Raw genomic sequence first — 15,822 nt, forward strand, 5'->3', positions numbered from 1 at the left:
CGTAAAATGAGGCACAACATCATCGTTAGATGAATAACTATTCGTAACTATCGTTAAACGACTAGAACGTCAAACTATTGCTTTTTTCAAGATAATGCTTCTTAGCATACAAAGCAATAGTTTTCCATGCTTTCAGCTTTTATTTTATTTCCCTGGTAGATTATTGCTCTGCTGCTTACGCTACTTCTTCCTCTCCTGATCGAATCTCATCCACAGCATTTGCTGTGATACAGAATGCAACTCCATCAGCTCTTCGGTGATTATGGCAGTATTCTCAACCAGCTCATCGATGTCTTTTCTATCCATCTCTAGCCCCATAATTTGTCCAGACTTAAATTCTCTATAGGCATTAGCTCAAATCCCTCGGAGTTGCATTCGACAACGCTATCAACTATAACTTCTTCCATGTAGATATAAGGGTTCTCTTCAAGCAAATTCTCAACACAGACATATACAGATCAAACCAATATATGACATCATGGTGTCTCCTCGCCATTCATTCTGCGAAAAATCGCTCGTTAAGCGAGTCACTATTTTATATTTTATTTTCTCACTATGCAAATCACTCGTTATGCGAAGTGTTCGTTAAGTGAGGTTTGACTATGTCTTTTTATTAGATAGCTGCAACAATTATTTTACCATCAACCTCTGAAGCAATAGTTCAATCTAAGCTAAGAACTACGATTCTAAAAAAGTTGAAAATTATATTATTAAGAATTATAAAATAGATTTAATTATAATTATTGATTACATCTTTCAATTTAAATTCGAGCTGTCTTATATTGTTTGATATAGTAGTAGCTTAAAGAAATGATAAAAATAATTGATAACAAAAAGCACAAAGTGGATGCTGTTTTGTATATATTAGACAGAATTAATTTGATATGTGCAGTCGATGGAATAATATATTAGATGATTGTTTAGACTGAAACTTTACTATTTTATAATATCTCTTCTAATATTTCATCCGAACGATGAGACTCACATAGAATATGAGAGTGGGAATCTGCAATATAATTGAACAAGCTCCTGCCTCGCTTGGCAAGAATATTTGGGTTATGACTGGTTAACGAACTTATTTCTGATGACAGCACACTCCTCATCGTTTCTTTAAACTTCTTTGTATGATAGACTCCTAATGGTGTCTATTTCGCATTATTGTCCGCACTAGTATTGTCGGCTGTAATTCAATCCTTTAGACTTCCCTAAATCCAAAATTTTTTGATGCAAAATTCCTTATGATGCTCTGGAAGCTGTATGTCAAAACTAAGAAAATTCGTCTACATTTAAAACTTTTATCATTTCTATGGTTTCAAAACCCTTAAAAAAAAACGTTCTTCGAGGTTATATTTCATTATATCGAAGAACAGAAAACTAAATCGTTTCTTTTCACCTCAGAGTTCGCTAGACTTATAAGATTCCCTCAACTTTTGCTCCAAACCGATTTTTAATATTTTTATTCTGCATGATTTTGACGACAAATATTTAGCTATTACCAAAATAAAAATTATTTAATAATATTTCTGCTAACAGAAATAATATATATATATATATATATATATATATATATATATACATTAGAGAATGTCACAATAAATGTAGCATTTTCAATGCAATTGCATTATTCACAAAATCTGAAATAAGAAAGAAAAAGGAGTCTATTATTTTTTATTGATATAAAATTTATAAAAGTATCATTTTACAAGATAGATATCTAAGACAGCAAAAAGGAGACATATATATTTGCGTTTGAAAGCAAATATTAAGACCTTTTGCCTACAAAAATGTTTTCAAATATTGAATGAAAATCACGAACTAAGTTTATTACAATTTAATTTTGATATTTATAATATTTACCTCTTAAAGTTAAACAATGTCCATTAATTTGCCTATGAAAATTTTTCGCATTGATAAATCTCCACTGGAAAAAGAAGGAAAAAATAACCAAACCATCTCGCAACATAAACATTTATTTCTTGCTAAAAATAGGAATGAAATCTTTTCGAAAGTGGCATCACAAATTAATGCAATTACATCACAGGAAAAACAAATTAGCTATGAAAGAATATAAATATATTGCAAACAACATGAAAGATTCCTAAAATTTCAATTTTATTTAAGTATTATCATAATGTTTTTGTATATTTTCACATGATCAAACAACGAAATATATTTTAAATTTTAATTTTTACATGGGATTGATATGGGTCTCGACTATTACGGTCTTCTGGATATCACCAGGACTGCTACAGAAGAAAATATTAAAAAGGCATACAGAAAGCTCGCATTAAAGTATCATCCAAAAAAGTAATTTTTTTTTGCAAATTATTCATATTTAGGGTACAGCCAGAATATAGTATATTTATTAACGGATAAACATACTTTTGATTGTGCACGAAAAGAATGATTCATCTAGAAATACACTTCTTCAGGATTCTACCTTGAAAATTTTTGAAGTTGGTCATTAAAGTTAGGGCGTATTCAACTTTCTCAATTTGTTATCTCACTTAGTCAAAAAAAAAAAAAAAATGTCAAAAGTGTTAAGTCGATCTGATGACTATGTTCTTCAATAAAATGTGTTTAATACTCAAATACTTTATGTCATTGCATTGAAAATAAGAATACTAAAAGAAACATTGATTTGAAATAAATGAGAAAAATTTTAATTTAAAAATAGTTGTCTATTTAATAAGAATAAAAAAAATTCTTAATATCTTGTTTGTGGTTTTTAAAATATCTAGAAAATTTGTAGGCGTGAACTGAGATTTGTAATCAAAAGGTTAAAGCCAAATTTTGCTAAAGAATTGCTCTATGCTTGGATCTGATGGAGCTTAAATTCGTCAGTGTCTAAAGTCTTTTTATTGCCGTAATAGGAAATTTGAAGAGAGAGTGACGGCTGAGGAAATGTTGTCATAATAAGTAAGAGATCCTTTTCAAAATAACCACTTCGGTTTCAAATTTGGACATATTAATCTAATAAGTCATATCAAATGGATATAAGATCCTTCATCTACTTGTTGCTGATCTAATTTTAAATTATATATTGTCTAAGATCAAATGTCAGATGATCAGTTGAGAGAATTTACAGCAAGGCGAGTCAGTTGAAATTATCAGCTGATTGGGGTTCTAAATTATGGGATAAGTTCTTAGATTTGGGTAAGTTAAAAACGGTTGAAAATGATAATTTACATTATTGGTTTAAAGGAGGGATGGAAACAATAAATTCGTAAATTAATAAAAGATCAAAATAAAAATGCTTCCCTGAAGAAATTTTGAATTATTTTTTAATTAATCTCTATGCACCTACACAATTTTTGAATGTATCACATTGACCGGGTCTTTTTTCAAATCAGCCTTTCAACATTTTGTCTGTTTTCTAAAATTTAGTTTTTTTTTAATGCTAGACTTGTTTGATTTTCTTGGATTTGATATGAATGTTCCCTGAAATCATAGAAAATGATAAATATGTAAGGATTTTTATTTTTTAGTTTCGTTTCAAAATGCTCAGTGTTGGCGAATTAATGGCGAGTTTGACACCATCATAATATCTAATTCATTTTGATAACAGCGAGACATTTAATTGTTATTTTGTTTAATACAAATTAAAAGCATATATCTAATTTTCATTTTGCAAATACTGATAAAAGTAACGACGACACATAACTATTAGTTTGGGTATACGGAATTTTCATTTTTACAAACTGTTACAGTTTTCTTCTAATGGCAAAATAATTGTTTATTCTACATTAAAATATTTCTATTTTTTTTTAGAAATAAAGATCTTGAAGCACCAGAACGTTTTGCTTTAATTGGTGAGGCTTATGATGTGCTCAGTACTCACAAAACACGAGCTCTGTTTGACCAGTTCGGAGAAGAAGCTTTAAAGAATGGAATTCCCGTTCCGCCGGATCCAACGGAAGCAGAAGGGCCTGTTGAGGTTTATGCATTTCATGGCGACCCTATGAAGGTACCAAGAAGTCACTTTTAATTTTCCTAAGACAATATTTAAATAATGGCTTGAATAGAGAAAGAGAACGAAATTAGCTGCAGTCTTAAGAATACTTGCTGAAATTTGAGGTCAAAAATTGTATTATGGTGTCCCATAAATTTCTTCCCAATTTCTAATATGAAATGAATACACAATATTTACTGTTTAAGATGTTATTTATTTTGTTATATGAGAATGCTTTTGCCCTATTACCTTCTTTTATCTCCCAGGAAGCCTCATTATGCCTTTTGTTCAAAATTGTTGTGTTTTGGACAAGAAATAATCCTTGAGGTGCACTTTTATTTCGCTGATGGATTTAAAGCGCTTATGGAGAAGAGAATTTTTTAAGGACAGAAAGAAGTAATAATCACATGGAGCGAGATCTGGAGAGTATGCAGGATGAGGCAAAACATTCCAATCAAACTGTAAGAGTTTTTATTTTACGACAAATGCAATATGTGGTCTCGCGTTTTCATGATGAAAAACAACGTCTCGTCGGTTCATTAATTCTGGTCGTATTTTTTTTTTTTGCTATGACAGCTTTCAATTGATCCAGTTGACGAAAGTATTTCGTAGAATTTATTGCTTCATATTGAGGAAATAGCTCGTAGAAAATTGTGCCTTTCCAATCCCACCCAATGGACAAAAGAACCTTTTTGGAGGTGTAGTCCCGGCTTTGCGACAGTTGAAGACCCATTGCCCTTACATCAAGTGACATAGACGGCTAATAGATAAGCCTGCATGTGTGCACAATCAGAGACAGATAAAGCCATTAATAGCGTGACGAGTAAGAAACTTTTGGGACACCGTAATAGATTTGTATCAAATTTTATTTCCTATACTTTAATGAAAAGTATGTTTCCCTCTGAATAATACGTGACACTATAACTCAAAAACAAAATGATTTAGATGGACGCAATTTTCCAACTTTTTTTAAATAACCAGAATAATTAATATTACAAAATATTCCATATTCATCAAAAGGCTGTTTATCGGTCTACTAATATGTTTGTATGTGAATGAGATACAAATTTAACAAATTGGATGATTTTTTTTTTTTTTTACTTTTTTGTATGCGAAGTATATAAAGAGAAAATATTGTAACCATGAAATTCTTTTGACGAACCTCTACACTTCTGACCTCCTCTGCTCCCGAGTCCGAAATACATATTTTTGGAATTATATCTGTATCTCTGTGAACACGATAATTCAAACATTATGTGAGCTAGAGAGATGAAATTAATCTAGTTCAGAGGTGTTATATAGTATTCAAAACAAATTTGTAGATTTCTATCAAATTTTGAAATAAATCCATTCAAATGAAGTCTGTCTGTTCGGCTGTTTTAATATAAGTGATCTCGATAAATACATAAAACAAGAAAAAAAAAAAAAAAAAAAAAAAAAAAAAAAGAAGATAAATAAATCTGGCAAATAGTTTTAGGATCTAAAATGCACACATGTTTCAAATTTGAACCATATGTTCCAAAGGATTTATCTTCGGTCGGATTGTACTTTACTTTTAGATGGGATAACTCAGAAATGTCACTACTTAGATAAATCAAATTTGGCGACAGTTTTAGAATTCAAAATTTTAGTTTTGTCCGTCTTATTTTTATCAAATCTTCCAAAGGATTAATACTCTGTACTTTCACATACTTGCAAACACGATAATTCAAAAACGCAGTGATTTAAATAAGTATCTGGTATGTGGTCTTGCAACTACAATTGTAGTTCTATATCAGATTTTATTTCCAATCAATCGGAAAGAAGACATTAAAAATACACAACCGATTGCCTAAGCAAAGTGTCGCAATTAGGGTTGCGTGTAGTTGTGATTGACACCAATTATGACGACATGTTAGAAAAATAATTTTATTTACTTTTAAACTTAAGAAATTAAACAATTGATTTTCACTATAAGCTTCACCGAGGCGAGTGCGCGAGGCGTCTTGAAGAAAAAGGAAAGAGTAGCTTTTTAGAAGCATCGCGCGTGTCAAAACCCGGATGATGGGCAGCGCGCCAGTTACGTTACACACAATCTCGACGGAGCCTGTAGTTTATAGATTCATAATAATGCATGATTTATGATAAGCATTCACTATACCAGAATTAATTGTCAAAGACCATGAGATAAATCCTGTAAAGATCTATAGAATCATGCCAAATATTTATATTTTGTAAAAATTGATAGATAATGCTGTGGCGTATTGATATGCGCGGGGATAGAACCTGGGACCTTGTGGTTCACAGTCCAGTAACATGACCACAATACAAAAGGAATTGCTCCGGTAACGTAGCTCTTAACTGGCTTATAAGCTTTCACTACAATGCCATGCAAGGCATTCTCGACCTTACCGAAGGTCATAATTTTATGCAGGAATTGAATAGGAAAAACGCTTTTATTAAAAAGAATGCAAAAAAGTTATGGGAAGACCACTCGAACTGTTTTTTTTTAAATGTAAATTAAAACTTATTATTCTGATTTCTTTCTAGGTGTTCAGGGAATTCTTTGGCGTGGACAATCCATTCGCTGACTTTTACTTGCCCAATTTGGATCCAAGCTACAAATTTTTCGAAGAACCTGCCAAGCCTCTCCCAGGACCTGACCAGACGCATACTTTCCCTTTAACTTTAGAAGATGCGTTCTATGGAACGACTAAAACGATCGATTTACCTCTAAAAGTAGTGGATGAAACAGAAACAAAAACGATAAACATAGTGAAGACTTTCAAATTTCATGTTCCTAAAGGTAAATAGATAAAGCAAAATATGATTTTTTAAAATAAAGAATGTAAGTTTGACCCTGCACAAATCCAATACACAAATCTATAACTACTTACCATTCTCAACCTTTCCTCAAATGCAATTCAGAAAAATTTTTTCATGCAGTTCTTATTCATATTGACTTTTGTTTTAACAGAAGGTCTTAGGAGGGCGTCTTCAAATGCGACCAATATGACCTTGGTGTGCATTAGTGATATGATAATCTTTTAGACTTACCTTTCTCTTGAGCTTCCATCTTCTTCCAATTAAAATACTGACGAATTTCAATTCTATAGATCTACTTTTGAAAGGATTTTTGCCTAAATCTTGTGCTTTCTAAGTGCAAATAAGACGTTCCCAGTTTTACAAGATTTATCCAATATTCACTTTGCTATTATAAAGTGTATAAAGAAAAAAATGATTACAAAAATTTCATTAATTAACTAATCGCTTCAACTTCCAGCCATTCACTCATCATATTATTAAGTTAGTAATGCCAAAATACTTTGATGAATTATGTCTTATCACACCTAATGAAAGTGCAGTTTTGAATCATAATTGTACAGTAAAAATTGAGCATTCTGATTGGTTAGCTATATATGCGAGTGGCGAAATTAATTGTCCAATAATATAGTGAAATCACTCTGATGTAATTGGGGGGCGGGGCTATATCAAATTTTTTTTGAAACACATTACGAAGCTGATGGCCAGGGAGTGTCAGATGACCATTAATGTCATATCCAAAAACCATGCAATATAAAATAAAAATTGGCGAAATCGGTAAAGTGTTTGTGACTGGGGATCTTATTCTAGTTTTTCCTGCATAGAGAATCAACAGTGAATAGTATTTTTGATAATTCTCTCGTTAGTGGACGAAATGTGAAAAAGAAGTTAACTATTGATCCCATACTTCGAGGTCATAAGCTTTTGTATAAAACAGTGATTGGCGGAGAGCCAGGCCAGATTAGAGGTTGAGATTGGGGGACTGATTCTTTAATAAGATATATAGATTACTTTTCTTCTCAAGAACTGTAGAAAAAACATCATTCTTGGTTTAAAAACTTCCAAGAATGATGTCTCTTAAAGCGTTGGGATATCTTTTTTAATATGGCTTGAATATTTTTGAATATTCGGGAGCTTTATTTTGTAGCGAAATTTGACACCGAAGTGCAAAATAATCGCCAAATTTATCACCAAGGCCGAGATCATTAATCTGGCATTCATTTAGCAACCATTAAAATATCTGTAAACTCTTTTCCTTACAGTGAAACTAACCATGAAGTAATATTACAAATTCATAACAATATGCATATTTTTGATATTTGCTTCTTTTACAATTATTAAATTCACTTGATTTTTTTTCAATATTATTCAATGATAAAAATATATTTTGTATTTTTCAGTATTTTCTGTATTCAGTATTTTTTCAATACTATTCATAAATGAAAATATATTTTATCTAAATATGCATTTTTTAGTTGGATTTCTTGTGAAAAAATTTGTCTATATGTATTGTTTAAAAATATAATTATTGAATTAAAATAAATCTCATATATCGTCGCTCACAGTGCAAAAGATCGTATACCAAAAAAATTCATACTTGAAATACACTACTTGGTACGTCTTGACATCAAAGAATTTTGATTTTTATTACCGAATTCTCTCTATCTCTTTCTCTCACACACAAAGAATTCTCCAGATGCGTGGCCGAAAAGAAGACACTTTTGGAAAAAACTATTTATTTCTGCATGGGAGAGACAGATTTGCACATTGGAATGACCAGTGAAAAACTGCGTCCTTTCACATTGGAGCATAAATGGAAAGTTACAAATTTTTCTCTTATGTTGGGTTTACACTCGGCCAGTTATAAGATGGCCAGTAGGCAGCGCATGCGTAGAAAGGCTGAAAAATGCTATTCGGTCGATGGCAAGTAATTGTCCCGATGGTACAACAACATGATGCTGTATTGTAATTTTTTCTTACTGTGGATGCGTTTGTAGAATTTGGCGGTTTTTTTTGGCTTGAAAGAATTGATTACATATCATAGATTAATTCCGACATTTTTGGCTATTAGTTCTTTCCTATGCAAGGCTGTTTTTTATTCATTTTATTTGGCATTTCCTTTCTAAAGTTTTCCAAAATTAGGTACATTGACCTTTTTTTTATCTCACCATGTTTCTCTGATAAAATATCCATCATTTTAGGAAGCTAATATAGATTATTTCTGCGAAAAAAAAAATTCAGGGACGCCAAAAAAGGCCATTTATAGCCAAGCATGGAGTGCCTGAATCTATCTTATGAAATTGTGGCAAACGTAAATCAATCACTTTCTACGCATGCGCTGCCTACTGACCGTCTTATAATCGGCCGAGTGTAAACCCGGCATTAGTGATTTCGTTAAAAGATTCTGATAGGGATTTCTTTGATACATGTCGATTTAGAAAAGGGAATCTTAGAAACCTTTGAAAGAAAGCCGTAGGCCTAGGTATTTTTATCCTTTCGCTCTGAGCGTGAGAAGATGCAATGGTCAACAATTTTTTAGAACGCGTGTAGGAATGAATGAATAAAAAGAGTTGGAATTGGAGCAGGAAATAAAAGAAAATTTTAGAATTAAGTAATATAGGCTAATTTAAGATAAAAAAAATTTGAAATTAATTAGGATTAAAATTGAATTAAGAGGTATCATTAAATATGTATTTTCAGTCTTTTATAGGTCATGTTTTATCTATGTTCCATATCCTGTAGTAACCTTCTTACTTATTGGCGCGACCGACTTGGCGTTAGTTGGCGACTTGCTACTAGATTTCAACATGAGTGATAAGTGTTTTAAACAAAACATAGTTTTAAATTTCTGTTTATTCTATGCTAGGTACAACTGATGGTCACAAATTTTATTTCAAAGCTGCCGGAACATCCGGTCCCAACATGGTGCCTGGCGATGTGACATTTGTGGCTGAGTTGCAGCCTCATCACGAGTTTAAACTGGAGGGACATAATTTTGTAATTAAGAGGACACTTTATTTGGCCCACGCACTGACCGGTTGTACTATTCATGTGACCACTTTTGATAACAAGACAGTACATATTCCGATTTCTGAAGTTGTAAAACCTAAGCAGAGGTACTGCATACAATTTTTGTTTCTTGGAATATAAATTTCTATATTGTAACTATATATGTTTACATTTTTTTATTGTTATTGTATTGTAATTTTTCTTCAAAATTGGTTTTAAAGTATTGATTCACTCTTTACACAAAAAATGTTTAATTTGTCACAATATTTTCTCTCGTGTATCTGAGCTTATGAAAGGAAGTGTGTGTTCATAATTGTGAAATATGTCTGTTATATCCAGAAAAAATCTATCGCATTTACAGCAATGAAATTTGAAATTCAGATTGCCGTAATGGAGATTTAAAGCACCTAGAAGCCCGAACAGTAAATTTAATGTAAATTTTTTTATTTAATATTTTCTGTTATTTACAGTGGCGTATTTATCCTAATATCGAATCTAATGATTGTTTTGAAAAATCTATACATCATCAAATTTATTCGCCATTATAAATAGTTATCATCACAATTTTTTGCACATTTGATGCAATTTATTGAATTTTGAGAAATATTTTTAAAAATTGTTAATTTTTCAGAAAAAATTTTAAAACTGAAATCAAAATTACTACATTTTATATTCTAGTTTCGTTATTTTTTCAAAAATTTGAAGATCATTTTTAGAACATTTCGCTTACATTTAAAACAAGAACAACCCAAATCCCTTTTTTCCATTATTAGTTAATTATTCAAAGTTCAAAAATTTTATTCTCTAATCTGCGAGAAGAAGTTTTTCTCTGATATGGTAAAAAGACAACTTAAGAAATTAAGAATAATAAAAGTAATTTTTAATAAATTCTAATTGCAATATTTCCCGTAAGTTTTCTATAATTCTATTCTCACTCTAATTTAGCGCATCTTTATTTTCAGTTATTTGTCTTGATTTTTATCGTTTGTAATTTGCCAAACGATATCCTTATCAGAAGAAAAAAAAACTGTGTGAAATCAATGCTATTTTTTTTTTTTACTTTATTTTCATATAAATACAGAAAAATATCAAAATGACATCTCGAACTAAAATAATTTTCATGTATTTTCAGAAAGGATTCGCATATATTTTTTAATTCATTTTTTGGATTTTATTGTAAAAATATTAGAAAATAAGAAAAAATTTGTATAAAAATTAAAAAAAAATTTAAAATCGCCTATTCTATAAATATAGATATCGTCTGACTTTTCTAAGAAATATTATTAATTAAATTTTTTCCAACATATGATCATTTATTTACATTTCTTGAAAGTATTTATCGTCTGCATTTCTGATTTTTATTAGTTTGAAATAGTTTTTTTGGCTTGTTTTCGATATAGAAAATGATGTTTTCATAAATTCAACAAAATGTCTAGAGGTAAAGAAATTTCGAAAGAGGAAATCATTCGAATTTTTGGATTTCAAATTTAAAGGTTAATCCGAAAACTATATCCAAAATTTTAAAGATATCTTTAAAAAATGTTTACGGAATTTTGCATAATGGCGACAAGTGGTCTAGTAATAAAAGACCTAGTCGACTAAGAATAACATCTAAACGCAATAACTGAATCATTCTAAGCATGGCATCTAAAAAAAATAAGTTATTGCAAGAAATTAGGTCCAAATATGGAATGTCAAAAAATACCATTTCACAGAAGAATGCTGGAATTCAAACGAAGCCTGGTATATCAATGTTAGAAAATTTAACACATGAAATGTGGCATTACGAGATAAAAAGATTTTGATAAATTTCCACATTTATATACTGCTTGAAAAAAAAATTACATTTGCTTACTACCTGTAATATGGTAATTCAAAAAGGAACGAGCTAAAATAATGAAATTTGGTATGTGATGTTTACACCAAGTTGTAAGTTTAATCATATTTTGAATGAAATCCGTCACAAAGAATTTTTTCTGCCTGTCTGTGTGACTTTAAATCTAAAATCGAAGAATGGAATGTGGCACGACAGGATTTACAGAAATATATCAAATTTTCAATCAATTCAATCATCGCGTTGATTTTCCATCGATTTATTTAGTGAATACAATTATTGAAAAATGCATCGCGCATTATAGATTAATTTTAGTAAGTGATTTTGTATAGATTTGTATAACATTTTAGGTTGAAATCTACTTTAATGTGCCAAGGATATCAAATCGCCAAAGTAACATATGTATTACTCTACAAGGCAAATTATTAGTTTACAAATCAGCAATAGGTTTGCTAGAAAAACTATTCAGTTTTCCTTTCTGGGTTATCATATTGGTGACAATTTAAAGGACACATTAAAATGGATTTCAATCAAATTCTGAGCCCAACTGCTATAAATTAAAGCAATTCGATTTTCTTTACTATGCGACCCGACTTAAATTAATGCCCATTCGCCAAAGTTGAATATTTGGCGGAGCTTTTTCGCCTAATGAAACCCCTATAATCTTTTTTTATATCAACCCTAAAAGCTGTTTGTTACCATTCAACTATTTAAGGCGAATTTTTGGCAAGTTTTTGGAAAGTTGGCAAGATTTTGCCGTGTTTGGCGAGAAACAAGAAACCAGTCTTAGATTTTATCTTATTACACAATGAAGCCAAATACAAAGTCGATCATATCTTGGAAGTATACAAGACAGTCTTACGGATCAAAATTGGAAGTATACAAGTAATTATGTATACTCTATATATATAATTAAAAATATATTGAACGAGATTATGATAAGCCAATGATTGAAATTTTAAGTTGGACGAAGGGTTTGGCGATTAACATAATGATGTATAGCAGTATCCTGCCAAATTTAGAGTCAAGGAAAATGAATAGAAAGAATTCTTTCATAAGTGGGATGTCTTTTCCAATGCAAAAATATTCTTCGATCACGCAAACGCAGAAAAAATTATTTGTGATCGAAGTGCTCATAAAAAAAATGGCCATATCAATTGTAATAAAATGTTCCAATTATTTTTTAAAAATTGTGAATTTATTTTATTAGTGAGTATATGACAGAAGTCTTATATATTCAAATATTTTCATAACCTTAAAATTCATGCTTTGCATAAGTTCAGGTTACTTGTGAGCTATTTCGACTTCAGGAATTTAAAGTTTTAAATTCAAAACACGATTACACCAATGATTCCCAAATAGGAAGTTTTCTCTGTTGTTGTCTAGAAGGTTGAAAAGAAGGCATGCTAGCTCAAGTGTCATCTTCTTTATCTGACGCTTATCAAAATGATGATATCTATATCAAAATGGTCCTCATGAAACTTCGACGCAGACATTAATTAATCTATACTCTATTTCACCCCAACTTGGCAGTATTGTAAAAGGTAGAAAATGTGACGCTCCGCGTTGGAAAAGAGTTCCCCATCAATTCCGACTTTAAAATAGTTAAAATGCGCAGAAATTTATCAAATAATATCATAAATTACAGAAATCCTTTTTTTATCAATATGTATTTAAAATTATTCTCAAGTTAGAAGTGCTTATATGTTAAGTATTTTGTAAATAAAGCGAACGAATAAAACTAAAAGATTGACATAATGAATTCCACTTTGGCTAGAACCGGTCTTCAAGGTCAATATTTGGCGCGCTTTTCTTTTACGTCTCCGCCAACTCAGCTTCATTCAGTTCGCAACCATTATCATCTTTCGTACTTTTTTATTCTCGCTTTTTTAGCAGCTGATATTTTTGATACTATTAATCGCATTAGTAGTTATTAGTTTTGTTCGGTGAATATTTATTCGATTCGTCATTTCTATTCACTTCTAAAATGTTTGAAAAAGAGAAAGTGTTTTCACCGACTACGCTGTGCACACATTCAAGACGAGTGAAACCAACAAAAAGTGCAACATGTAAAAACATATTAAATGTTTATTCTCGACTCCGAGAAAACCCTTAAGATTCTATCAATCAAATCGTCGATAAAGTTTCGCATCTTACAGATGTTTCGCAATGAACAGTTTTCCTTTTAAAAAAAGAAATAAAGGCATCCTTTAAGTACCCCTGGAAAGAAGCGACCAGGCTCAGTAGATAAACATTCAGGTCCTGTAAAATATGATGATTTTACATTATTCTGTATTTGACGAAAAATCCATGCATTTTTTTCGCAGAAATGAGATCCCAACATTAGATAAAGTTTTAAAAGATGTGAACGATGATACAGATATCTTTTCGAAAAACATTAGCCGAACTACGCTTTACAGAATATTGAAAGATATATTGTTTTCTTTTGAGAAACGGTGAAACGAAATGAAATAACTTTAATCATTTATTAAAATAATGTGTCAATAATATTGAAAAAATAATGAAAATAAGGAAACAATTAATTCTCTGATAAAGTAAATAAATATTTACTATTTGGCGAAAATTTTGCGAGATAAAATTTCGCCAGCGATCTGCATTTCTAGTAACTTTGTACTTTAAAGTAACCCAGTTCCCCTGACGACGACTGCGATTCGGCATGCCTAGAATATACACTACTGCCAAGTTAGGGTGAAACAGAGTATAACAAATGTTAAGCTATGTTTAATTTTACTAAAATTTCCATTACATCTAAATGATTATTTTTTATTTAATAGTTAAGCGCCAATATTCTATTTTGTTACACACTTTTATTTAACTTGAATTGCTTCACATGGGCAAAATTTTCTATTTCCATTTTTTAAATTCACTTCTTGATATTTCAGTGTTTTCATATTTTGTACAAATGTGAGTTCTCGATGGTAATACATTATTGGAATGTATTCAGAATCTAATTATAATTTAATCGATCAATCGTATTAAATTTTGGTCCCGCGCAAAAAGTTAGTAAATTTGTAGAAAATAGATTGTAAAACCTACTAATATTTATAATAAAAATTTATAAATTAAAGATTAAAAATATAAAAGAAAAAGAAAATAAAAACATCTATTTAAGGATTCACTAATAAAAGTATGTACTAAGAATATTTTATGTTCTAATTATTCATTTATGTTTCATTCTAAAGCATTTAATGGATTTTATAAAATAAAAATTTCTGAACACAACTTATTTTGTTTGATTTAGAATATACCTAAAAGGCGAAGGAATGCCCGTGATTGGATTCGCATGCAGAGGAGACCTGGTGGTGGAATTCGATGTCAGCTTCCCGGACAGTTTGAGCTTTGCACAGCAAGCGCTCATCAGGCAAGCTCTGCTCAAGGGCAAGTCTGAAGTACCGAAAGCAGTTAAGTTGGCCGCAATTTCTGGAGCCGCCGAAATAGTTGATCCTGAAGATCTAAATTGATTTAAATTCATAAATTAAGTTGATGTCTTTTCATAAATATTGTGACATTACTTTTTGTGATTAATGAATGAAATATAAATAAAGATAAGACTCAATGTTCTAGAAAATAATTTGGATCTAATGCAAATGCACAGAAGGATGCTCTATCTTACGAATATAAATTAATACACCAACCAGAGTATTCACACCAAAATTGTCCCCTGCATTTCCTCACCGTATTACGTTTGTAGCTTTTCATGAATATCGTGACATAAGTTTCTTTTTGTGACTATTGAATGAGATATAAATAAAGATAAGACTCAAAGTTCTAGAAAATAATTTGGATCTAATGCAAATGTACAGAAGGATGCTCTATCTTACGAATATAAATTAATACACCAACCAGAGTATTCACACCAAAATTGTCCCCTGCATTTCCTCACCGTATTATGTTTGTAGCTTTTCATGAATATCGTGAAATAAGTTTCTTTTTGTGACTAATGAATGAGATATAAATAAAGATAAGACTCAATGTTCTAGAAAATAATTTGGATCTAATGCAAATGCACAGAAGGATGCTCTATCTTACGAATATAAATTAATACACCAACCAGAGTATTCACACCAAAATTGTCCCCTGCATTTCCTCACCGTATTACGTTTGTAGCTTTTCATGAATATCGTGACATAAGTTTCTTTTTGTAACTAATGGACGACAATGTAAGTAAAGATAAGTCCCAATGTTCTAGAAGATAATTTGAATC

At 30.6% G+C, this 15,822-nt stretch overlaps 1 protein-coding gene across 1 annotated transcript; it reads left to right on the forward strand.

Moving 5' to 3' along the window:
• The first annotated feature begins 2,203 nt into the window (after nucleotides 1–2,203).
• LOC129975309 (dnaJ homolog subfamily B member 13-like) lies at nucleotides 2,204–15,079 on the forward strand. The gene is made up of 5 exons (XM_056088364.1): nucleotides 2,204–2,307; nucleotides 3,772–3,967; nucleotides 6,482–6,737; nucleotides 9,621–9,870; nucleotides 14,860–15,079. The coding sequence occupies exons 1-5, from the start codon at nucleotides 2,204–2,206 to the stop codon at nucleotides 15,077–15,079; spliced, it is 1,026 nt and encodes a 341-aa protein (XP_055944339.1).
• Nucleotides 15,080–15,822: the final 743 nt, after the last annotated feature.

Source organism: Argiope bruennichi, chromosome 7, assembly GCF_947563725.1.
Source record: "Argiope bruennichi chromosome 7, qqArgBrue1.1, whole genome shotgun sequence".
NCBI classification, from domain to species: Eukaryota; Metazoa; Arthropoda; class Arachnida; order Araneae; family Araneidae; genus Argiope; species Argiope bruennichi.